We start from the raw sequence: 27299 nt of genomic DNA, 5'->3' as shown, positions 1-27299 counted from the left end.
TGGCAGAATAAACTTGTGAAAATATTATTGATTAAGATATGAGAGTGTCATTTATCCTAACTGTGCCAAGATTAATTTTTATTTTTGTTTTTATATTTTGTGGGTCATAATCGTTGATGCAACATTTACCTAACATTCTTATAAGGGTGGCCTAAAAGTACTTAGTCATCCAAAAAAAAGCGAAAAATTGTGATTTATTTCACAAGATAGTCTCCTTGTAGATTGATACCCTAGTGCCAGATCTGTTCCAACTTTTTTAACCCGTCTAAAAAATATGTTTTTTGAATGCTTTCAAAATAGATCCCAATAACGGTGAAAAATTCATCATTCCACCCAAATTTTTGCCCGGGGAGAGACTTTTAAGTTTGCAATCAAGAAAGAGTCGCACGGGTCCAGATGTGAAGTATGTGTTGGATGTGTCAACCGGTGTCATGGTGGAAGAAGAATTTTGTCAACTTTCATTCCTCGCCTTCTTCGGAACAGGTTCGCAAGGTAAAACCTAATGTTTCGACTTTTTTTTTGGACTTTTCTGTGTACTAATGAATCCATATTTCGTCGACGATCACGAAAAGATGTAGAAACTCCTTAAATTTCAGTTTAAACTTTTGTGAGTCGCTATTGCTCTTGTTGTCCGGAATGTGCAAAGGCACCCATTGCGTCGACAGCTTTTTCATAAAATAAATAATTTGCAACGAAGCAAATTTCATTCTGTAAGAACATGAGTGTCCCATATATCAAGCTTCGAAATCAATCCTAGACATTTCATGTGAGTGTGAACGGTCGCATTAGACAGATTTAATATTTCAGCAATCTCTGGAGTTGTTATTCCTCAATTTAAATCGACCAATGACTTTATTTTATTTACATCGGCTTCAAAAGCCCTTCCAAAGACATGGCGCATCCGCAGGATCGAAATAGTCGGAACGAAATTTTGCTAACTAATATTGGCATTGGCAACACATCTCATAGTTTTCGCTTTTCTCGAAATGCATTTTTTTCCTTTTGATAGTTAAACAGCAAAATATGATGAAAATGCTGTTTTCGATCTTCTTATCTTCGATAGACCACCAAACAAAAACTATTCAAAAAAAAACTTTACTAAATCAGCTGTTCAAATATATGACGGTAAAGCGGTTAATTGTGAAGTTGGCTGTGAAAAAATTCAATAGTTAAGATCAGCTGTTTTTTTTTATTGGTACTGTTTTTTATGTGGCGGGTCCCAACACAGCGCACAACCCTGCGGAGGGTATGTTTCGCCTTCTCACTTTAGCTCGCCTTCAAACGGATGTTCTTAGGCTACCCAGAGGATACTTGGTCAAAGACCGGAAGTCGTGAGCTGCTTGAGCCATATGTAAAACAATCGTTTCTAGCTACTCCTAAGTGAATGACGCTCAGAGAACTTTCCTCATTTGCTTGAACTTCTGCACATGACCCCATCTTCCCTTGAATTCGTCAGTTCTACTCTCTCCACGAAATTGGCAATTGAAAAGGCAAGTTCTTTCTTAATTAATAAAAATCTATATAAGTATAAATCTCTATAAGTCACCCATCATCCCCGACAACAACTGATGAGTCGATGTTGCGAGTTTTCGAGAGAAAAGTTTTGCGAAAGATTTATGGTCCTTTGCGCGTTGGCCACGGCGAATAACTCGGCTATAATCGCGTAAGCGGTGTCTACGCCAATCAAGAAGAAGAAGATCAGCTGTTGTGGTCAAACGAAATTACTTAGTGAAAGCATTTTTTAAGGTTATGAAAAAATGTAAAGTACTGAAAAAACTATTTAATTTTAACGCACCTACGCGACCTTAGAAAAGCGCAAGCCGTAAAATATGCATACACTTGTGCTCACACAATTAAGCCACATGAACGTCATGATATATACAAATTCATAAAAGTTCATTTTTATTAAGAAATCGAAGAAAGGTTTCACAGAAATAAAGGAAATGACTTGTATTCATTGTTTTTCAAAGCTGAATTTTAGTATGTATTTTCCGTGCTCATATAATTAAGCCAAAAAAGTGGCAGATAAAAGAATTCGATGTTCTGTTTATAAAAAATTGCTTTATTTAGTCTAGTATAATAATTTGTTGGAATATTGTACGTACCAGTGTGCTATATTGGTCCGAGGGAATTTTGCTCCACTCGTCCTTTAGGATTTGTCACAACGTAACCTTATTCGGGGCCGCAACTGCCCTCTTAAGAATCTCCCATAGATTCTCAATTGGGCTTAAGCACTTTTTTGCGTCGTTATCTTGCAAAAACAAATAAGCTTGTGGTACATCATCGACGTAATTTCCATTTAAATTTTCTGCTAAAATGTCTCTGTACATACTGCCAGTCATTTTGCCCTTAACTGGTACAAGTGGTCCTAACCCATATGAACTGAAGCATACATGACCATACCATGACTGATGATCCACCATGTTTCAGTTTTTTTGTATATCGTGGGTTTAATTCTAGTAGTGGTGGTTGCCTGACATAGCATCTACCATCATTCCCAAAGACATTAAACTTGGTTTCATACTACTAGATCCTCCATACTACTAGATTCTAGAACTTTGAATTTTTTTTGCTGACGCTCTCTCGCAAACGCTAGCCTTCGTTTGTTGTTCTTTTTGATACGGTTTGCGTTGTGCGATTCGCCCATTTAGGAAGTTTTCCTGTAATCTACGGTGGACTGTCTTTGCTGATACACGTACAGCATGCTTATGTTCCATTTGTGCCCTAATTTCCCTTGACATTAAAAATAATTCAACATTACTCATCCGTACTATTTATCTATCGTTGTTAGGTGTTGTGTTTCTCGGTAAATTATCAGCGGTTTTATATTTTTTAATATATTGCAAGGCATTCGTAACCTTTCCACTAGAAAAAAAAAAATTATTCCGGATATTTTCGCAATATTTTTATAACACTCCCTATGGCTTTTCACTCACTAGGAGTTGAGCTTTTATTTTTGCCCATTGTTTAGAAAACTTTCAAAAAAAAAACACCTTTAAATTAATTCTGTATTATATATTATTCACTTTTTTAATATTTTTTTACGCAAAACTTTCCTTATACTGGCTTAATTATGTGAGCACACACGACTAGACCACAGCAAAACAATTCTAATTTTTTCGACAACTATTTTATTGCTCTGAATATGTTGTTGACAATTTCGACACAGATAACTGAACTTCTTTCCATACCGTTATACATATACGAAGCTACTTCGATGACTTTATACTCTGGAATGTGATTTTGTCATACAGTGGCTCAATTATGTGAGCACAAGTGTACATAACCTAGAAATAAAACACAAAAATATTACGGTCTCCTTTAACCCGTTTTGGTTTTTTATTTTATTTGAATTTGCTTTATTTCAAACTATACAGTCACGCTTGTTTAATTTCATTTAAATTTTTTTTGGTGCCTATGGCGGTTTTTTTTACTTTTTATTTCAATGTTTACTATTTATGTTTAATATACTCTGTATATACAAACAGCTAAATTAAAAAATAATTCGGCTGCTAATTTATTTATTGATTATATATTTATATGTAGTTATCTTGTATATTTATTTATATGCTATTGTAATATGTGAATATTTCAAAAAACAACAAAAATAAAATATATTTACTTAAACTATTGCTATGTGTCACAATTAAGTAATTGCAATAATGGGTGTTGTGAAAAAATAATAATAATTAAAATACGTGAAATTTTTTAAGATCACAAAACATGCCCGCTGCCAAATATTCAACGAATTTTACAGCCGTAAATGTAGAACAATGCCACTGTGAACGATATATTATTTAAATTTTGACATTTCAACGTTATATATTTTGGTCCTTTAGTGACTTTTTTATTATTTACTTATTTATTATAATTTACTTGAAATAAATTTTGTGCATTTCAAGAATTAGAATTGAAAAAAATTAAAATAAAAAATAAAAAAATTATAAATATAAGAATATGCTAACAATGAGCACGTTATAATATAGTGCTGCAACTGACTCATTCTATATGCGTGGAATTATAGTCACAAAGGACGAACACATCAAATTGAACCTTTTATCTTAAGAGCTAAGTAATTTTTATTTCTCGCTTATTGCTAGTTGCTTCGGATACACTTAATCAGTAAAAAAATGTGTGTGTTGCATTATATAAATCCAGCAACTTCGGTTACTGTGACAATTTACAGCCATTGCAGGGCAGGAAAAGTAAACATTTATATTTTTATTTTACAAAAACAAAAAACAAAATTACAAAATAAAAAATAAAATATTTTTATTTAAAAAAAAATATTTCAGATTAAAAAAAAAAGTTTACAAAAAAACATTTAAAAAAAAAATATTTTTATAAAGAAACTAGATTTCAGAAAAAAAAAATATTTTTATACAGAAACAAGATTTGACAATAGAAAAAGAAACTAAAAAAAGACTAACTATATGCGAGTAGTTAGTCACGTGTTGGTTAGTTAAAAAATCTATTTTCTGCTAAAATTACCAGCTATTTCTATAAGATCTGGATTATCCGATAGAGATAACGTGAAATAGTGAAGAGTTCGAGACTAGAATCAAGTTATAAACAATTAATTATATATGCTTCATAGTACTCATTGCTTTTAATATGGATTTCGAAATTCTAAAACTAACTGAGAAGTGCAAAACAGTTAAAAATAAAGTTCAGAGAAGTTAAAACTAGAATAAAAAAATAGAACGCAAATCCTAAAACCACACATAACTTTTTTTTTTTAATTTTTGAATATTTTTAGCTTGCACTAAGCGCCATCATTCTACCAAGTTTCTTTATCTTTTAGTTTAGTTTACATATGTATGTATACAAGCAGCAAAGCAAAGTTTATGCTACAAAAGTCATCGGTTCGGACTCGTGCATATACATATATCTGCTTAAAGACTATAGCTAGAGCGGCGTTTAACAAAACTAGTTATAGACCAGAGTTGACAATTTTCAAATTTGTTAAATTTTAGACACTTTTTCGATTTTATTAAAATTACCTTAATTATTTGCGATTAATACTGAGAATATAGTGGCGTTGAGAGATATTCTTCAAAGCTGCATAACAATAGAAATTAACAGTAATAAGCTTGCTTTCAGCAACTTTACAAGAAATTTAGGTTGTGATAAACAAACATTAACTTTTGTTGCAAACTTTTGAAATCATTTAAAAAAATAATATACAAAGTTTTCAATTTTTTTTAGGTTATAATCAAAAAAATGTTTATTGTTAATTTACTGTTGTAGGTACCAGTTCGCAGATAAAAGTGTTAAAAAATTAAGGTCAAAATTACTAAACATTTTAACAGCAACTTTTTATATTTATAAGAACTCAAAAGAAAAATCGATTTTTTTTCAAAATTTTTAACACTTCTCAGTCTACGATAAACAAAAAAAGACTTTTTGCAAAAGTTTAACATTTTTTTTAAGGTTAGAATGAAAAAAAAAGTTTGGTTTTTATGAAAAATAGACTTTTTAATTTATGATAAACAAAAATAGTCTTTTTGCAAAATTTCGACACTTTGTTTTAGGTTGGAATAAAAAAATTTGGTTTTTATGCATAATGTTCAATTTTTTTTTGGGTTATGATCAAAAACTTAAATTGCTGATGTACCTACGAGTTCGCAAATAAAAGGTCAAATCTGTAACATTTAACAGTAACGTTATAAACACTAAAAATAAAATTAGACTTTTTTAAAAATAAAATAAAATTACATTTAAAAAAAATATCATAACATATTCTTTATTTTGTAACAATTTTTAGGTTATGATAAAAAAATTAAGCTTTATGCAAACTTTTGACATTTTTTTAGGTTATGATCAAATATTAAATTCTCTGTTATAGTTACGAGTTTGCAAATTAAAATAGTTAATAATAAATAAAAGTATTTCAGATTTTAACAGCGAAATTTTACAAAAATTGTAACTTTTTGGTAGAGAAAGAAAAAAATTAACGAAAATCAAACAAAATTTTCAGTAATAAGTTTACTCTAATCCCTTTACAAGCGCACTAAAGAAAATTAATCTAAGTGTTTTTTTTTAAGTTTTTGCGAAATTTTGAAATCTTTTTGAGGTTATGAACAAAAATTAAATTTGCATACATACATAATAATAAAGGTCAAAATAATTAACTTTTTAACAGTGGACTTAAAAAAAATATTTTTTCAATAGAGAGAGAAGCATAATTGGCGAAAAAGAAAACAAAATTTGATTAAGAAGAATTCTAAAATATATTGAACAAAACGAAAATTCATTTTGCATACAAATAGTCAATAATAAAGGTCAAAATAATTCGCATTTTAACAGTGGAGTTATTTATTTTTTCCAATTAATTAAAGTAAAAACAAAATTTTATTTAAAAATTAAATTAAATTCTAAAAAATATTGAACAATATGAGCTGAGTGGTTAAAATTATTATTAAAAATCGTGTTAAATTAATTAATTACAAACGCGTTTGATATTATTCCAGCAATTTAATAAAAGCCTGGCAGAAGACTGGCAACTGACAAAAATGAATCAACTCAACACAGTTTCTCGCTGCCGACTGCTTGACAGCGCCAGTTGGCCAAAATTCAATATAAATTAACAGCTACTTTTCGCTTAGCATTAAATATATTTAGTAATTGGTAAGTTTCATAATATATTATATAATTCTAAATGTTTTTAGGCAAAACGCGCTTACTTGTGCTTATATAATACACATAAACCTATATACATATGTATTTCTGAAGAATTGCAATGCGTTTGTCATTTCATTAACGTTTTTATTTCAGAAGTTACAGTGATTAAAATTAATTCAGCAACAGAATAATTAAGCCAAAGTTATTGTAAGCAAAATATATGCATGTAATATAAAAAATTAATAAAGTATTTAATATTTGTTTTTTTTTTGTTTTGTAATTTTACAGCTTCTCACTTGTGGAATTTAAGAACGAAACTTGAACATAATAGTTCGTACAGCGTTTGTGGTAATATAGCTCGTATGTTTGTATATATATAAGTATGTATGTAAGTAAACATGTTTAAAAACTAAATAAATTTCAACTAGCATTTGTTTTATATTTTATAAGTATGTAAATATGTATATTGTTTGTAAGTGGTATGTTATATTTACTTGTTGTTGTTGTTTTTTGTTTACTTCAATACAGTTTCATATCATAAAATTGCTACATAAATTTAAGTTAATTGTAAGATTTGCATAAATCTTGTGTACACGAATTCGTTGCAATAAATCCATAGGGGGTCTGGGGGGAGGTAAAAATTGAGCGCAAATGAAATGTACACGAAAATTCAGCAAAGCGTCCGTCAGTTTGACCGTCAATGAAATTCAAATGGCGCAAAAAGTGACGCGCATGCGTACACCAACTGAGGAATGAGCGCTGCTAGAGCACGCAATAGCGTTAAATACAATACGTTAAGCAACAGCAAGTTAGAAAAATGCAAGTTTTCTAGCTGCCGACGCTTTAGCGCATACGTTTTACGCCTGCTGCATGTTGGGAGCAGCAACTAATTGGTCAGCAAACTGCACATTCATGTGTCATCCTACGCATGCGCCACAGTTGAACCAAACTTCTGGTCGCTACACGGCGCGCCGCCAGTTGTATGTGTTCTCCAAAATATGTTTCGTTTTTCTTTCTTTTTTAACTTAGTTTAAGCGTTCTCTTTTTCTATACTCTAACAATTAGCTGTGTGCCTAATAATTATAACTGCAGCGTTTGTCGCGATTTTTGCCACGCGTTATTGTGCGTGCCTTGAAGGCGGCGGCGTTTAATAAGTGCTGAAATAAAAGATTTGCGATTAAATTCTGAAAAATATATTTATATATGTGTAGACTTACGCGCTCCAGTTTGGATTGTTTGGTTTTAGCGTGTCCATCATCGACAAGTTTAGGACCAAGTTGAAAGATCTCGCGTATGAAATCGTTCTCTTGCAACTGTGATGTCATGCCTGGACCCATAATGGTGCATAGCGCTGAATATTGATGATGTACGGCCCAGGAATCCAAAACCAGGCACTCAGTGCCAAAGCGAATGTTGATTTCGGGTGATGTATCCTCCTAAATGACGAGGGGGAAAAAGTGGAATTTCGCTTGTTTAGTTGAAAGCGTCAGGCATAAGTATATATGAAAGCGGGTAATGATGGATGGATGTATGTATGAATGAATATTTGATGTCCATGCCAAATGATAGTTTATCCAAAATGCTGATTTTATGCAATATTTACAATAATTAATAATTACACCCGTTCAACAGTTCAGCAACTCAAAGCAGCGGCGTGCATTTCTGCACGTTTTGCAGCACTTATTCAACACATACACAAAACGATATAAAATTTTTGCCAAAAAAATAAAATAAAAACACGTTAACTTTAGTTTGGATGACAGCTAAATGATATAGTAGTCCGAGCTAAATAATTTCTTTGGATATTGTACCGTGCCAAATTTTGTGAAGATATCTCGTCAAGTAAAAAGTTTTCCATACACGAACTAAATCTTGATCGGTAAGTTTGTATGGCAGCTGTAGGCTATAGTAATCCGATCTGAAGAATTTCTTGGAAGATTTTACCGTTACCTTGAACCAAATTTTTTAAAGATAACTCATAAACAACAAAACAGTTTCCTATACAAGGACCAGATTTGAACCGGTCAGTTTGTATGGCAGCTATGTATATACAATAGTGGTCCGATCTGAACAATTTCTTCAGAGATTTTACCGTTACCTTGAATAATACTACACGCCAAATTTTGTAAAGATAACTCGTCAAATAAAAAAGTTTCCCATAGAAGGACCTGAATTTTACCGGTCAGTTTGTATGGCAGCTATATACAATAGTGGCCAGATATCTACGCATCCGACGAATGAGCAGCTTCTTGGTGACAAAAGGACGTGTGTAAAATTTCAGAACGATATCTTAAAAACTGAGACGCGTACATACACACATACACAGACTGGTGGACACACAAACGGGCATGTCTAAATCGACTAAACTTATCACGCTTATCATTTATATAATATATTATACATACTATACAGTCGCTCCGAAGTTTCCTTCTGCGTGTTAGAAACTTCGTGGCAAACTCTATATATCCTCTTCGGGGTATAAAAATTATGCTACACAAACTGCTCTTACATGAAATTTTTGTCAATCAATATTTTTTTTGTATTCCACTTTTATCAAACTCATATTTTAAAATTATAAATAAAAAATATTATTTTCTATCTGGTTTTTCTAGCAAAAAAAATTCTTGCATAATAAAAAATAAAATTTAAATTGTAAAAAAAAATTGCAAAATTTTTAGTAATAAATTGAAATAGTGAGCTGTTACTTAAGACTTAAACGAAAAACCTAGCAAAATGCTTGTAACCACCTACCAACACGACTACGTGCCGCCCTACACCAAACGTTATGAGTTCGTCAAAAAGCTAGACAAAGCGGAAAAGGAAAAAGAGGAGTGTCAATGCATTGATACAGCAAAAATCGAAGTGCCCAAAGCCGCACAAGAGAAGTGCGAAAGCACCGCGGAATGGACTGGCATTGCACCGATGGGACGACTCATCGATCCACGCATCATACCGACCAAACTAACACCCGAACAAGCCGACAACTTAGCCAAAGACACGGATGGCGATTGCTTTAAAGCGCAACCGAATCGTTTTCTGCAAATACTGCGCACTGCCTATCCAGATTTGTATGATCGCCTGAAGCAAATGCCTAAAGATGAACTGAATAGACGTTTGGAGCGTCAACGGCTCTTTACCACATATCAAATTGATTATTGTAATATGAACGAATATCCGGAAGGTATATATGAGAGTCTCAAAGAGAAGGATGACACCGCTAAACTCAACGCAACGAAATTACTGCAGAAAGAGGGCGCTTGCGATGTCTTCCGCGCCAATGTAATGAAGGAATTGGACAATCAAACACGCAATCCGACCATCACAGATCCCTGCGAACACGCGTACAAGCCGTTCAAGATCTCCTTTACGGACAGCGCACGCTTCATCAATAGCGGCAATAATTCGCATTGGCGCAGCAAAGCGTTTGTCACACGCACCAATTTCTCCGAGTATATGGAAACGATTAGCCGCAATGGTTGTGTTATTATGAAAAATAACATACATGATCACAGCAAGTGCGGCAGCAATGGCAAACACTGCCGTCATCCGCTGCTGAATGTGTGCATAAATCATGTGCGCTGAGTGCAGAGTGTGCGGAATGCGTGCAGAACTCAAGTTTGTAACGTGTTTTATTTATTTTTTTACTTTATATGCTTGATAAGTGTCAGCAGTGTTGTCACTATTGTCGGAGAGTCAGTGAATATTTTTTGGTTGACAGTTTGGTTAATGCATACCTGCGGTTTAATTACTAAGGCTATGTACAGATGTAAACTACCGAATATTCAAGTTGCAATTACACTACTCTGCTCAATGTTAAGGCATTAAGGAAATTTGAGTAAAATTTTTACTATAACAATATTTTTGAAAAAGAAAATCTAAAAGTGATTTGAGTTTAAATAAATTGTTAAACAAATATTTTGAATTAAAGTTTGTTTATTGTAAGACTATTTAATGCTAGCGACACATGATAGAGGCAAAATTAAATAATTATTAAAAAATAAATAGAGAATAATTTGAAATATTATTTTTATATTAAAAGTTTTATTTTAAAGTTCGTTAACAAATTGAATTAAAGACGTTAACTTAAGATGCACAGAAGCTAGACTAAAAAACCTTGCATACAGGAACTTGATTTTGTTCGAACAGTTTTTATGGCAGTTATATGCAAAAGAGGTCAGATTTGAACAATTTCGTCGGAAATTGCACCACCACCTTAGATAACGAGTTCCCGCAAGACTCTAACCATATCTATGGTCCGAACCCGTCAAAATAGCGCGTTGGAAGACCTCGATTACAACATATCTGAACCTTACAATCTTAAAGGGAACTAGATAATCATTACAATAACAAAAATAACCCCTACCAAATTTGGTGAGGACATCTCCACAAATGAAAACGTTTTTCATACAAGCACTTGACTCTGAACGTTCAATTTACCACCGAATATCAGTCAACCATTGCATACTTCTTCATTACGCATACTAACAAACCATAAGCACAATTGCGACTTGCTTGTCACACTTGTGGAAAAACAATAATAATATAAAATGTTACACTTACCTCCAAATAGTGCAGCACATCACGGAATGTAGCGCGTTGAGCTTTGCGATCACGTTTGGCGCGATATTTATGTGAATCAGTGGCTAACTTTTTAACAGCATCGATCAAATCGCCGAGATACTCTTCCAAGAAGTCTTTATCATGTGCGCGACCGCACTCGAGTATTAGTGCTAAGGTCTCACCAGCTGCTATGCGCACATCCAAATGTGGCGACTGCAATAGACCCATCAATTTTTTCACCGAGCTAAAAATACGAAATACATAATATTAAATAAATGTATTAATAAAAATTAAAACATTATAACTCACGGCAACATTGGCTGTCCATTGGTCATGAGTGAGACAAAGTCACCCGACGGTATGAGTGTCAGCAGTAAGCCCCAAGCGGACAGTGCTTCGGCGTGTAATGTGCCTGCCTCGGCATTCACCGATACTGGCGATTTTTCATCACCACGCAAATAGCTGGCGCTGAAAATGCCTTCGAAAAATTGCATTAAAGTGATAAGATCGCCAATATCCTCGCCACCGAGGAAATTCAATAGACCCAAGGCGGTGCAGCATTTGGCACGGGCATCGAATGAGACAGCCTTGTCTTGTACGGTGGTCAGCAGACACTGGTTCAATTCTTTTGAGATCTCCACATCACCGCCCAATTGTAGCACCACTAACGGTGCTAGACGTGCAGCGCCCGATTGTTCGGCACCTTTGCCACGTCGTATGGACTTTTCAATGCAATCGATCAAAGTCACCTTGCGATCGTCTACGAAATCGGGCATATAGCGATGCATGAGAATTTCACAGATATTCTGCAAAGCTGTAGTGCGTGTCTGTGCAGACTTTTCAGTGGCATTTTCGAGCGCTTGCATGAATTTTTCCTCGTAACGTTCATTGGATGAAAGCTCATCCATATCGTTTATGGATGAGGGTGCATTCTCAGAAACGTAAGAATACACGCTGGCATTATCGTTGAAGGACTCGTCCTCAGAGTTGGAGTCACCGTTGCGGCCTGTAAAGGAAAGTGAGAAATAAAGCAAATTTTTAGTATATGGTTTGAGCCCAAAGTTGATTTCGTATTAATTATGAATAATTAGAATAATAATAATTGGAATAATATAAATTTGCACAATATACTTCACTACAACAAATTTAGAGCGCGACCGTATATTTCTTCTACTGCAAAGCTTACGGTCCCAACTATCTTCCATGAATTGAGTTTAAAATGGCGTATATACATATATACTAGGCAATATCGTTCTATTTAACTCTTTGAAAGTCCCCATACGTCCTGCCGCCAAAATGTATCACATTTTATAGTAATGACCAGACCTAATCTTACATATAAAACAAAATGGAGCTTTACAGCATAAAACTACAAATTCCGAGCACACTGTATGTTGTATAGCAGATAACATGAACATTGCGTCATAGGTTTGGTATATAAATGAGAGTTCTATTGAACTTTGCCGCCACACTCTTACCACCCGGCAATAAGTATTCCACAGCATCAGCAGATATGCTATATTTAGAAATGTGATATGATTTGTATACAAAACAATAACAAAAAAACTATGCGTGGGTTTGAATTACTCACATATGTACATACAAGTACATATATGTACGTACATCTCTATGTAAACAGGCTACATATGTATATAAAGGCGGCATTGCTCCCAAATAAAATTAAATGAATAAAGATATAAATAAATAATAAGAAAAAAACCTTCACTGGGCTTCCCTGAAGTAGTTACACCCTGCACAAGTTCGTTTTTATAGCACGAAGGGGTATAAAAATACATTTATCTATATTTTGATCGGTCAGTTTGTATGACAGCTATATGTTATAATGCTTCATTATAGGCAATTCCAGCAAATGAGCTGCTCTTTGGGGAGAAAAGGACAAGTGCAAAATTTCAGTTCGATATCTCAAAAACTGAGCGACTAGTTCGCGTATATAGAGGCGGAGAGGCACACGGAAATCGCTAAATAGATATTTATATATAATAGGATATACGGCGCTTGATTCTGGGTGTTGCAAACTTCATGCTAAACTTAATAGACCCTGTTCAGGGCATTAAACTTGGTAAAAATCTCAACAAATAAAATTATAAGACGTTAAGCACAAGTAAACACAAAGTTTCCTTAATGGTTGGAATGTCATGCAAAAATACTCCGACTAGTGTGTGTGGTTAGATATGGCATGAGTGCTTTATTATACCATTACAACTGCCGCCTACATTCATACGTCAACGGCGAAAAGTCGAGAGTCATCTAGAATTGCATTAGTATTTATATATATGTATGTATGTGTATGGTATATGACGCGATGTAGTAGAAGCGAAGAAGAAGAAGCTTTGACGCATTTTTATGAATGAATCATCTACGCCCATATGCATACAAACGGGACCACCAGTCCACGCTAGTAAGCGCACAACTATATGTACTATGTTTGTATGTAAGTTGCATAGAAAATTCATGAGGCCACATGGCAGTTGGGCGACTACCGCGAGTGGTGAATAAATGAAGTGCAAAATCAACAACAATGTTGTTAGGAAAGTTTAGCAAGGTGTAGGCAAATATGCTTATTTACACAGATATTTGATTGCATAAGATAGTGGGGTTCTATAAATAGGTGAAATGTGTAAATAAAGAGGAGGTGGTGGAATGATTTATTGATAGCACAGTAGTGATTCGAAGGTTCAAACAATTGTTTCTAAAAAACACAATGCAAATTATTTACAAATCTAAATACCAAATTTAAGGAATTACCACATAAAAAAAAATATGCTACCAGAGCACTTGCAAGTAGATATTTATTATTTACAATTAATAAAAAAGTGCAAAGTGTCATATGTACCATAAATATATTGACACTACATAATTTATGATAAAGCGAACATAACTGATGCAATAAAATAAATTGCATGTAAGCGGTCATCAAATTTCAAAGTGTTACTTCAATTCAGATTACTTTGTTTAATATTTTGTGTGGAATTATAACGCTGTGCGACAAAAATCAAAATTAAACAAAAAATGCTGAGATTGCCATATTAAATATAAACAGGGTGCAATATATAGAATATATCGATATACATTTTATTGAATATGAAGATATATGTACATTTTATTAAGCGTTTTAGCAATATTAATAACTTCAGTTACTCAGCTAAAATAATAAAATGGGAATCATAATCAAAAATTACGTTGACAAATGCTACTAAACATTTTTACTAATTTATTTACATATAAAAAATATATAATTCATATTAATATATAATATGTTTGTGAAAAAGGAACCGTAGCTGCTAAATTTGAGTCATTTCACCGAATTTTATTCAATTACACTAATAAGTAAGGTTATACTATACATACGTACAAAGAAATTCATATATGTATGTGTGTATACATACATCATATTTTACTAAATATATATTTTTTGTATTTCTACATAGTATGTAGATAGGCATATCTGTACTTTATTTTGTTTGTAGGTGAACGAATTCTTCTCGGGTATACAACTTGTATATAACCTGGCGGCCTTCAACAAAACAATTACCAAAACAATTTATTTAAATGTATTTACTCTTAAACAAGTTTGTTTGCGCTTTGAAATTGACTACAAGCGCTTTCTCAGACACAAATTAAGCTGAATTGAATTAGCCATATCCGTCTGTCACTCTGTATTTATGTAAGTATGCACGTGAAGTTTTCGAGATTTGGATCTAAAATTTTGTTCAAGTTCTTCTCTAGCTGAGAAACTGCTCATTTGTCGGAATTGCCGTTATCGGAGCTGCCATACAAAATAAACTCTTACGCAGTTTTATTCTGGATACTGTAGCAGGTTAAACTCCTACTTATCCAGAATCGACATCGCCATACCAAATACTTGTCCAGATTGAAACGAATCCCCGCCTGACTCTAACCAACTGCAATAGCATATAGTTCTCATACAAACTGGCCGATCAAATCAATTTTAACGTATTTTTATGTATATCATTTTGGTTATAAGAAATGCACTTAAAAGGGGTATTATAACAGAAACGATTTGCGTACAAATTTTTATGACTTTGTTACTAATAACTCCAAATTTCTACACTTACATATATATTTTTAATGAAATTGTGTTACTCGTATTACTTTTCACTTTTGTTGCTTGGCAAGCAGCTTGGCAATCGCAAACTTGCAAAACGAATAGAAAGTAACATTTAGCACACATTTCATTAGATATTTATAAACTCAGTTTCTTAATTGTATATCAGAGGCATACACAAAGAAACTTCCGCAAGAAAGTGATGCATCACAGTCCACCAGAGAAAGAAATTCCAACGCAGAAGCGAAAAACAAAATATTTTTGAATTCATATGAAATAAAGTATTTTTGTATACACATTTATATCGGGTGATTTTTTAAGAGCTTGATAACTTTTTTTAAAAAAAAAACGCATAAAATTTGCAAAATCTCATCGGTTCTTTATTTGAAACGTTAGATTGGTTCATGACATTTACTTTTTGAAGATAATTTCATTTAAATGTTGACCGAGTTCAGTTCTTCCATTTTTGGCAACAAAAAGTTTGTTAGCATCTTGGTTGACATGTGGTTTCAACAAGATGGCGCTACATGCCACACAGCTCGCGATTCTATGGCCATTTTGAGGGAAAACTTCGGAGAACAATTCATCTCAAGAAATGGACCCGTAAGTTGGCCACCAAGATCATGCGATTTAACGCCTTTAGACTATTTTTTGTGGGGCTACGTCAAGTCTAAAGTCTACAGAAATAAGCCAGCAACTATTCCAGCTTTGGAAGACAACATTTCCGAAGAAATTCGGGCTATTCCGGCCGAAATGCTCGAAAAAGTTGCCCAAAATTGGACTTTCCGAATGGACCACCTAAGACGCAGCCGCGGTCAACATTTAAATGAAATTATCTTCAAAAAGTAAATGTCATGAACCAATCTAACGTTTCAAATAAAGAACCGATGAGATTTTGCAAATTTTATGCGTTTTTTTTTTTAAAAAGTTATCAAGCTCTTAAAAAATCACCCGATATATGTACTTTCTATGTTTATAGTAATATATGTAAGTGTATCTAAGACATTTCGTTTGCTACTGTGCATTTGGCACAAGGTGATTTCCGCTTCAGCTAAAACGAGCACATGAACCAGAAAGGCGTATGACAACATAGGTGTTTTTATGTTTGCATGCATGCACGGAGTAAATATGTTAGCATATACACGAAATGCGCAATCTCAAATCGTTAAAACACACTACTTAACGGTTTGCCTAATGCACAGGCTGGCTGACGGCTCGGCAAACGAGGAAAATCCCAGATGTTTAAACGCCAAATTGCGAACCATGCACAGCAACAACAATTTTGTGTAAGAAACAAGTTTTACGAACTGAATGTGCAATTGAAACAAATGAAATGAAAAAAAATATCTCTGGCATACCGCATGCCTTACACAAAGCAGCGAACAGCTGATTGCATTTGTTGTGTTGGGAGAGCCGATGACATGACTGCAAATGCAGACTGCTATTAGCCAGACAGACTGGCCTTCGCAGGCATTCTCAGTGCAATACAAATCATACTTAATGTATGTGCATATGTGAATATGTATAAACTGTGTTTGTGTGCATGAAATGAAAGTTGCTGGCCTGGTTGGGAATTTGGCCAAAGCAGGTTCGAGCCAATTTGGTTGAAGTTGGAGTTGTAGTCGGTTTGACAAGTATTAGAGGCCATTGATGTAACTTAGGGTGCAGTTTCGTACATAAACAAACAAATATACATATGTACATACATGAAGGCATGCTTCAAAAATTTACAAAAGTAAAAGGAAAAAAGCCAGCTTGGGTAAATGCGAAGTAGGCCAATCGAAAGAAAAATATGAAAGGATCATTGCATAAGTGAGCTAAGAGGAATGCGGTGTGCATATAGGAGTGTAGAAAAATATATGTGGCTAATTTACTGCTAACGGTTTAAGTACATAAAAGTAAAATTCGAAATATTGACACCAGCTGCCCAAATCTAACCCAGACTGGCTCACTTTCCTATTTCACTCAATTAAATATCCACTAAAAAGAACGTACCGTGATTCTGCTTTAATGAGACAGAATTGGACAGAAAAAGACGTGCGCGAAATTTCAGATCGATTACTCGGTACTGATGAACTACGTCATGCATATTCAGACAGACGGACTTGGCTGAATAGATCTACATATGTATATGTATATACACTCTTTAAGGTCTTCGACGTTTCCTTCAGAATGATACAAACTTCTCTCTTCAGGTTACAATATCTCAAAAAGTATTCGCTATCATACAACAGCTATTGTATTGTTAGTAGAATAAATATAGTACTGTTACAATAACTCAAAAATGGTTCGCTATCGCACAACGGCTATTGTATTGTTAGTCGAACAAATATATTACTTTATTTTCGGAAAATACGTATTTTGAAGATACGCGCTTATCGCAACTTCAACAAGTTTATTTTGTTCAGGAACTGAATACATGATTTTTTGCTATCAGCTAAATTATATACAATGTATATAGTTATATACATATAATGCAAAGGTAGAGGTATGACAATATTTGAACGTACCAATATATGTATGTATGTTGAGATACGTATACATATTTATGCATATACATATGTTTCACTTATTTACCGTGTGCGATACGCAGGCACAAACCAGCTGTTTTCACAAACAAAAATACGTTCGAATTCATACAAATGTGCCAGCACAGCTGAACTTTAAACGTACAAAATTATTATGTATAACTATATATATGCTATATTGAGTGTATATAGATTTTATTACAGTCTGCGTGAGCGTGTTGGCAAAGTGTCTATACATACATATGTACATACTCTATCTACTGGCTCACAGATAGAAGCGAACTGTTGCTTCGTTGGCTGGCATTGAAAATTTTTATAAAATTATATAGAAATACTTGTGTATGAAAAAGCATGCTAGAGATTATTACGACACAATAATAATCAAAAGATAAGAATGTGGCGAGGAATATACATGAGCATAAATTTATAACCATATATGTACAAATGTATAGTTTGTTTGTACAAATTAAATATAGTTTTCGTTTATTTTGCGTTTAAAACACAATTTTCTAAAAAATTTGTATTTTTCGATTTGAAAATAGTATGTAAATCAAATACTTTCAAAATTTTTGGCTAAGCAACATATGTATTTATTACTTTAGACAAGAAATTCAATATAATTTGTTTCCGTTTTAGCCACATTAACAACAGAGTGAAAACTTGTTTTGTGCGAAAATAATAAATAGTTTTATTAAATATTTATTTACTAAATTTTACCACGAGATTGTTGCCCACTAAACCATTTTGCTGAAAATCATGAATCATTACAAAAGCAAAAACTACTGTGATAATTACTAATTTTTATAATTTGTTATTTTTTATAAATAAAACTAATTAGTGGGAATCTATACGCACACATATGCATATTTGTATATTTTGCTGGTGAGAATCTCCACCACGAGTTCCATTTAGCGTATTTTTGCGAATTTCTTATTTATTGACACTAATACATTGCTTTGTTTATGCTATTTTAAACACATTTGCGCAGAAAAGAATTGCACTTACATGTAAAATACAAAATATACTAATTGAATTCGGAAAATTGCAATTATTTCACTTACCTTTGCCACCTTTCTTGTTGCGTCGCGGCATTTTCTTGTCTTTATTCGACGTCTTGCGTTTAGATTTAGGCGATGTAGCGGAAATTTTGAATGAGCACAAAGAAGCCGTTGTAGAGTTGGTAGCAATCGTATTACCAGTTATAATACCCGTCGTTCTTTTGACTAAATACCTCTGCTTATCGGTTAATATTGTTAAGGAAGTTGAAGTAGATTGAAATCCCTGATGTGATGACAAGGATACGCGCAAATTAAGAATGCCTTTTGTAGTGCCTTGTTTTTCTTTGTCTGCTTCCTGCTTTTGCAGTTGCAGATACTTTTCTATATGCTTTTGAAAGAGTTTGGCGCGCACGTTTGCCGACTCTTCTTCAATTGTTTCCTCTACGGAGGTGCAGCACAAAGCGTGAGCAATGATGAACGACTAACTGCAAGGGACTAGCGTTGACTCTTTTTGAAAGGATTGACAGCCAAGCACGAGGTTATTTAGCGTTTTGTTATTACACTATATTTTTGCGCGGCTATTTAAAATTTAGAAGGTAGTTTTCAAATTATATTTAATTTTATTCCTGGTTATTTAATCACTTTTTAAAACTTGTATAAATTTAAAAGTTTTTCTTTGTGTACTTAAATTTTATTTTTTAATTGTCCAAATTTTTTCTTTATTATTTTTTAATTAATTTTCAAAGATTGATAGGTTTGGGGTTTTAAATCCAATTAATTTTGGGAAGGGTAAATTTGTTTAAAGTTGCACTTAATCAAGACGTAGCTATGTAAAAGTTTTGATTCTTCCAATTTTTATAAATAGTAGAAAACTTTTTATATTCGTTTATTTGTTGTTGATTTTTTACTTTCGCAAATTTCACTGCACTACACAAACTCACGTTGTTCAATGTTCCCAAATTCACCGCGTGAAAATTATTTATGCGTTTCAATTCTTGCTCAGCTTCAGTGAATTTCAATGAATAATGCTTTTTATTTTGTTGTTGTAGTTGTGCTTTTGTTGTTGCAACAAATTTCATGATTAATCGCAAGTTTCGAGTTGCTGATAAATTCTGTCTCTGTTTGTCCACCAGATAACGATCCGACTTATTCACAGCACTACCCAGAAACGGCAGAATGTAATCTTCGTATCGACCAGCTGAACCACCTCCGCGTCGAAGAGGGGCGTTAACGCGAAAAATTCAATAACAGGTAAATTTGTGTTAATTCTTTTACATATACCTTCTGCTCTTTAGTCTAAAGTTTTAAAATTTTTGCATCTGTATAATTAGGTTTGGCAATTTCGAAAAAAAAATATATTGTGAAATATTTTTCCGAAGTAGGTATTTCACTTCGTTGTCGAACTTCACAAGGTCGTTCGTCACCGCGCGTCACACTTACTTTTAACAACTTTGTGAAATGCGAAAAATTATTGCATTCGCCGAGTTTAAAAAATTGCTAACAATTTTGCAATTGCAAATTTTTATTGGTGATATATTTTATCAACAATTATACACTGACTGCGAAATAAACTCCACGCGTTGTTAACTCAATCAATTCATTTACACGAATGAAAAAGCGAAAGAAGAATGCGCGAATTTCTGAGAATTTCAAGCAGAGAACGTACGTTCTCTGTTCAAGATTGACGGGAACGATGAAAGTGAAACGGACAATTTTAATGGGATATGAAATTTAGTTTTCAAATGGAAAATGTTTACATGTTAGGAAAATGTTTGGATTACTTTTTTATTATTTTATACTAATGCATATTAATATCAAGCAAGCATTTAATTAATTTAAAAATAGTGTAATTTTTTGCAACACTTGCTTGAAATTATGCTTGTCCAACATTTGATTGATGTATGAAAATCAACCCAATGATTGAAAGAAAGAGTGATAACAGAAATAAACAAAGGCAATTTTATTTAGTCAAAAAGAGAAATTATAATAATTATTCTACAAGTTTTAGGCTAGTTGGAAAATATATTGTACAACTTAAAACTGTATATAAAATTATAAAAGTAATTTAAACAAAGCTGAAATTAATTTATACGCAATATCAAGTATGTACAAATGCGAAGTTTCTATTATTAATAACAAATACGATTATGCCTGAAGTGCAATTAACATATAAATTAAATATTAACGATATAACTTACAAAAATGCAAACTTTATAACAAGCCAGGAAGTTTTCAGCATGTATTATTGCTTTAATCGATAAAAATAAACATTTTACAGGTAAAATGTGCTAAAGGAGTGCCTCAGCAAACAGTTGAAGTATTTAGTATAGAAGGTAATACACATTACATGTAGGCATGTAAAACTTTACGTAGTTATATGCCTACATTGCAAATATGTAGTAATATTATCGAGCGGAAACGCTAGGATGGAGCAAAGGTCGTTTACTGAGTTTAAAAACTGATTTCAGCGCTATATCAAAGGTCGTTAACGCAATAGTATTTGGTTTAATACATTTGAGTATGAAGAAATTGAACAAAAGCATGTCCATAGAGAAAAGGAAAAAACGAATTAAAGTAGAAAATAAAAGCTGATTGCAACAGCAAATATTGAAACTATTGGGAGACCATAAACAGATTCGCTCCGTTAATTTTTGCAAATTTCATAAGTTAAACACTCTTAATCCATTCATTTTCCAGCTGGCTTCCAACAAATCGCTTGCATTAAATTTGTATTAACTTTTTTTTGTAGTACGTGGTCGCTTCTCAGTGAGGTAAAACTTGTCTAGCGACTATTTTCGACCCACTGAAACTTATACCGCTCTTGGCACGTCAGTGCGTAACTTGCCGGGTTCGGATTTAAAGCTTAATGGAAAATGTACGTATAGTTTCCGCGATTGATTGTGCACTTTAAACAAGTAAAGTTTGCTTGACTTATTTGTAAGTTTTTCCACCCCTGGAAACTTTAAAATTCGTGTGATTTATGTTCAGAAAATAGTTCGTGTGGCAATATTTATCGTATATAGTACATATATGTGTAGCTCTTCAACTTTCAGCGCACGTAATCTAAGGTTTAACGCCTCTCCCGACATTTAGTGTTATATATTGACCTTTAATACTATGCCTCAATTGATTACAAAATTTGCATAAACTATTTTTAAGTTTTATACATTTATGTGAAGTATTTAATCTTATCACACACACATATATATTTAATAACTTAATTCGAGCAGTTGAAGATTAACTCAGCATTATCTGTTAATAATTCTATACTCATTCCAGTATATCAAACCTAACTAGAAACGCCTTATTACTTCGCAACAAAAATACTGCCGATATAATGGCTTCTATAGAGGAGCGTTTTCAAGCCGCCGTCAATGTGATCAAAGGGTTGCCTAAAAATGGCCCATATCAACCTAGCACCGCCATGATGCTCAAATTTTACGGTTACTATAAGCAAGCAACAGAAGGTCCGTGTCATCAAAAGCGTCCTGGTTTTTGGGATGTTGTTGGCAAAGCGAAATGGGATGCCTGGAATGATAATCGACACTTAGAGAAACATCAAGCAATGGAACGTTACGTCAATAATTTGCGTGAAATAATTGAAACGATGTCATTTACCGAAAACGTACAAAACTTTGTTGGTAGTATTAGTGGCTTGGACAATATAAATTTAGAGGAACTGGATAAGGTTGCACCGGGTATGCGGGAACTTGCAGAATCGCACCCGAATTCTCCATTCAATTCGAGAACGAATAGTCCACAACATGGTGTGAGTTTGAATGGTAGCAGTGGTGAAGAAGATGAGGTATGGCAAATGGTTCTTTATTCTTATGTAGGAACATATTAAATATGTAAGTAATCACATTTACTCTTTTCAGCTTCCCACTAACTCTCCGATAAACGGTTCCGTCTCACTCCATAATCATCTCACTGATAATAATTTAACAAATGGCACAGCTGAACTCGATGGCATTAACGCCCCACAAACAAATTCTATAGTATCTGCAATACCAGAAATACCTGTGACACACTCCACCTATGCTATGTCTAACGGCACTGTGGATCAGTCTGATGATGAATATGGTGATCCGGTGAATATGAATATAGATATTACTGAAGCAATGCAGCATAATTCTGAAATGCTTAAGCAAATTCAAGCCACAGTGCTGCGCATGAATGCAGATTTAGTAGCAGTAAATCAACGCATGAATAGCTTGGAAAAGTTGTTGAATGATATGCGTACAACTGCAGCGCAGAAAGCTACAAACCAAAACAGAGCCCGTGGATACCCGAAATGGTGGCCGTTTGCTGATATTTCACCGCTTTGGTTTACGTTACTAGTGTTATGGCCTTTCGTGATTAGAAGGTTATCACGAGCAGTGACCGCACCACGCCGGAAGTAAAAGCATGCGAAATCGCAAGGTAGAAGATGTCACAGTAGAAATATTACAAATGGTAAGGAATGAAGAAATGTACGATGTTTCAAGATATGTTTCTAAATCTTCAACTGCTTGTAGTACATTGACGTTACTGGATGAAGGTTAACATCTGATACTTTCACAGCTTTACTTTATTTACTTTTACTTTTGCGCAAAATAAACTACAGAATAAATACTTTATATGCGAATTTAAATATGCGCAAATAACATAAGTAATAAGAAAGTGAAACAGCGGTATATAAAACTGGGATCAGGTTTTGTGATGCATTGTAATGTAAAATTTATTTTTACAAGTATATGTTTATATTTTGTATTTTTGCAGCTTATTCTATTGTTTTTTTATGTAGATCCATATGTACCTTTATTCAACATTCCCTAGTGAAATAGGTAGTGCTCAAAACTATCGAAAATAATCTTTAATATAAGCATACTGAAAATGTAATATTCTTTATATTCGTTTTGGTCATCAGCTTTGTTATTTGGTTGTTAGTTCTATTGAATATGTATTGTTTAATGTTTAATAAATACAAGGTGATTTCCAAAAAAAAAAACAACATGTTTTTTTGGCAAAATCAATTTATTTTATTCAAAATAGTCTCCTTCTGCTTCAATACAGCTTTTTGCATGGTTCAAAAGCATGTCGAAAGAGTGTTTTAGCTCGTTGTCCGGTATGGCTGCCAGTATGCCGGTGCAATCCTTTTGAATGCCCTCTACGTCTGTATAACGCTTTCCTTTCATGGCCAAATGCATTTTTCCGAAAAGGAAGAATTCGCACGGTGCCATATCAGGTGAATACGGGGAGTGGTTAATGGTTAAAATGTGATTTTTGGTCAAATAATCGGTCACAAGCTTCGATCGATGAGACAACAACAAACGCCAACTTTCATCTTCGCGATATTCGGGCCGAACACGTTGAATACGGCGCACCAAACGCTTCAAAACTTTAAGGTAAAATACCGCATTAACGTTTTGGCCGGGTGGAACAAATTCTTTGTGGACAATACCCTTGGAATCATAGAAACAAATCAGCATTGTCTTCCATTCATCACTCTGGCGTTTCGTTTCGGGATCGTATTGGAAACAGCACGTTTCGCCACCAGTCACAATATTGTAAAGAAAGTTTTTGTCCTTTTTGACCTCATTAATGATGTGCTTCGAATGTTGAATTCTGACCAATTTTTGGTCGTTAGACAATTTGTCCGGAACAAACTGTGCACACACCTTTCGTAAGCCCAAATGTTCGGTCAAAATGCGATAAATCGATGCTTTGGAGATGTTCAATTCCATTTCCATGAATTTCAAAGATGATTTCGGCTGATTTTTGATGAATTCACGCACAATTTCGATGGAATTTTCGGTGATCACGGATTTAGATTGGCTCACATGTTGATCGTCATTTATGTCCTCAATACCACTTTGAAAACGTTGAAACCACTCGTGTATTCTGTTACGGGATAGGCAATCATCGCCATAAGCTTGTTTCATCATTTGAAACGTTTCGTCAAAAGTTTTACCATTTTTAAAACAAAATTTAATGCTGACTCTTTGTTCGAAGCTCATTTTTGCACCAAAAACACAAACCTACTAACACTTACCTTACGATCCTGTACTGTGTCTCAAGTCTCTAAATTTGAGATTTTAAGTTAGAGACAAATTTTGAGACTTGAGACGATTTTACTATTCTGTAAGTCGGTTATTACACGCGTCAACTTTTGTTGCTAATTCTCGGGCGATTCTCTTTTGCTTTCGCACATTACGTTCACACGAGCAACTTTTGTTGCGGAACTCTGTTCGAGTTTTTTTCTCATTCTCTTTCACTTTACTTTAACCCATTGCCGTTTCTTTCTCCTGATAGGTATTTGGGCCACTCTATCACATACATTAATCAGTTCTGTCAATTAAGAAATACATTATATTTATAATTAAAATTAAAACAATGATTATATAACAGACCTTCATATATGTATATCACCCTTTTCACTATCGTCTGAATCAATTTGTATGGCTTCCTCCATACATTTCACAATATCTTTAATTAATTCGATTTTTTCGTCATACTCCATTTTCGAAAATACTCCATTTATATATATATATTTGCAAATTACTTAACAAAAGATGAAATTAAATTTTTTAAATATATTCCAATTATTAATTTCAAAAAAATATACGCAAATGCAACTATGTACTACGAAAGAAAGAACACGAATGCCGAAAAACGTCGAGCGAACTGATACAAATAAGAACACAAAGCGTGTTGCTGAACACTGGAAACTCGGCGCGATTCTCCCCTCCTCGTCGCCCCCTCGCAAATAAAACAAGAATTGCCGCAACAAAAGTTGCTGCGTGTAATAACACACTAAGTGACAGTCACAAAATCTATTACGTTTCATTATTCAGAGATGTTTTTACATTTGAAAGAAAATAAACATGTCGATAAAAAATATTAAATATTCTTTAACATATCCAAAAAACATAATTATCAATAAAAATAAAAATATATGTTGACTTTGATTCATAATATTTACGAAATCTATGTAAAATTGATTTATTTTTAATTTTTTCGTGTTTGAGTTGCTTACAAAATATAAAAAAACGACAATCGATTAATATCTATGATGATCTTTATTCAGTATATTCAAAATGGCAGACAAGAGTTCTTTTTGGTTTTGCCACCTGCTAACTACCAGATCTCAAATTTGAGGCAATATTTTGAGACTGACGCTAGAGACTGTTTAGTGAATAATAACGAGTCACAAATTGAGACTTTACCTCAAAATGTCGCAAATAGAGACTGGTTACAGAATCCCTCTATTAATTAAAAACCTAAAAGATTTGTAAGTTTTTTGTTTTCATGTATCTGCCCGTTGCAACTCTGTTATTGTCCATTTTGATGAACGCTACCATTGTGTTTATGTAAATACGCCTGAAGATGTCGCTAATGTTTTGTATCACTGGTACATGGCTATCTCGCATGTACGCATGCTTTTTTACCTTATATAAATGAAACAACAAATTCAAACGGAAAATAAAACGATCGACGCCAGTTTAGCGCCTTGCGGATTTTAATTAATTTTATAGCGAGAGGAAGAAGCATACATATATATGTGTATATTTCGCGAAAATTGCTAAAACATAACAATTTAGAAGTTCAAATCAACTGATAAAAGTACAAAAAGTTAACAAACGTATACAAGCGTCAGTTTTTGTGTAAAGCAAATTATCAGCCTTAAAAGCAACGTCGAAACAATTTGAAAAAGGATCTACAGGTTGCCGAACAACTGCACCAGGTGCAAAAAACGTGAAGGAACTTCTGTCATTTGTTGGTATCTAGAAAATTCGCATAAGTCAAGCACCATGAGTAAGGACATTTACTATTCAGATAAATACTACGATGAAAAATTCGAATATAGGTAAATAGTTTTTTTTATTGCAAATTCGTTGTTGATTGTTTAATAAACATGTGTTTGTTTTTGATTTTAAAGGCATGTTGTGCTACCAAAGGAACTTTCGAAATTGGTGCCTAAAACGCATTTGATGACGGAGAACGAATGGCGGTCTATTGGTGTGCAACAATCTCGCGGTTGGATACATTACATGATACATAAACCAGAACCACATATTTTACTATTTCGCCGACCAATACAACAGTAATAATTATACATTACATTACAATACTAATTATAACAAATCAACAGGACCAGTAACCCACCACGTTTTGCTATTGTTAAGATCTCGGGCGTGCTGCACTGCCATAATTTAATTAAAAAATAATCCAAAAAAGTAAATACTCTTAATAATTACGTTCGCTGTTTCAAAGAAAAACCAACTATGCGCATAAGAATAGTTAAAATAAACAGTAACTCGCCTTTGTGTATTCGTATTGAAAACTCCGTTGTACAAAATGGCTAATAAATTGTAAATATAAAATAAAAAGGCGTGTGCCGGCCTGCCTGTTGCCTGTTCAATAGCATAGATATTTGTAACCTGATCATGATTGCCATATATTGTATTTTGAAAGCCATCACGGTCTGCAAATATTTTGAATTTTTGAACATACTCGTAT

General features: G+C 33.5%; 4 protein-coding genes across 10 annotated transcripts; 3 read left to right on the top strand and 1 right to left on the bottom strand.

Annotated features, from left to right (window-relative positions):
• Positions 1 to 7145: 7145 nt before the first annotated feature.
• On the bottom strand, positions 7146 to 19454 carry LOC120767225 (interferon-related developmental regulator 2). Its single transcript, XM_040093051.1, has 5 exons — positions 18861 to 19454; positions 11494 to 12190; positions 11185 to 11428; positions 7842 to 8060; positions 7146 to 7781 (listed from the first exon to the last, which is right to left on the bottom strand). Exons 1-5 carry the CDS (start codon positions 18889 to 18891, stop codon positions 7698 to 7700), a joined length of 1275 nt encoding a protein of 424 aa, XP_039948985.1. The 5' UTR covers positions 18892 to 19454; the 3' UTR covers positions 7146 to 7697.
• Positions 9290 to 10472, top strand: LOC120767227. Its single transcript, XM_040093052.1, has one exon. The coding sequence runs from the start codon at positions 9358 to 9360 to the stop codon at positions 10204 to 10206; it is 849 nt and encodes a 282-aa protein (XP_039948986.1). The 5' UTR covers positions 9290 to 9357; the 3' UTR covers positions 10207 to 10472.
• Positions 19455 to 19859: 405 nt separating the features above from the next.
• Positions 19860 to 23678, top strand: LOC120767224 (acyl-CoA-binding domain-containing protein 5). Of its 7 annotated transcripts, XR_005704671.1 has the most exons (5): positions 20763 to 20899; positions 21076 to 21130; positions 22077 to 22602; positions 22676 to 23252; positions 23315 to 23678. XR_005704671.1 is itself a non-coding variant. In XM_040093050.1 (3 exons), the coding sequence occupies exons 2-3, from the start codon at positions 22135 to 22137 to the stop codon at positions 23198 to 23200; spliced, it is 993 nt and encodes a 330-aa protein (XP_039948984.1). In that variant the 5' UTR covers positions 20926 to 21130; positions 22077 to 22134; the 3' UTR covers positions 23201 to 23678. The 7 variants fall into 7 exon arrangements, 1 of the variants encoding a protein (XP_039948984.1); XR_005704675.1 differs by lacking the exons at positions 20763 to 20899; positions 21076 to 21130 and adding an exon at positions 19860 to 20048; XR_005704674.1 differs by lacking the exon at positions 21076 to 21130.
• A 2642-nt stretch (positions 23679 to 26320) lies between these two features.
• Positions 26321 to 27280, top strand: LOC120769527 (cyclin-dependent kinases regulatory subunit). Its single transcript, XM_040096566.1, has 2 exons — positions 26321 to 26646; positions 26719 to 27280. Exons 1-2 carry the CDS (start codon positions 26591 to 26593, stop codon positions 26885 to 26887), a joined length of 225 nt encoding a protein of 74 aa, XP_039952500.1. The 5' UTR covers positions 26321 to 26590; the 3' UTR covers positions 26888 to 27280.
• Positions 27281 to 27299: the final 19 nt, after the last annotated feature.

The sequence above is a fragment of the Bactrocera tryoni genome, chromosome 2, assembly GCF_016617805.1.
Source record: "Bactrocera tryoni isolate S06 chromosome 2, CSIRO_BtryS06_freeze2, whole genome shotgun sequence".
Classification (NCBI taxonomy): domain Eukaryota; kingdom Metazoa; phylum Arthropoda; class Insecta; order Diptera; family Tephritidae; genus Bactrocera; species Bactrocera tryoni.
The sequence above is the reverse complement of the archived record's forward strand: the minus strand, read 5'-3'. Positions and strand labels throughout refer to the sequence as shown.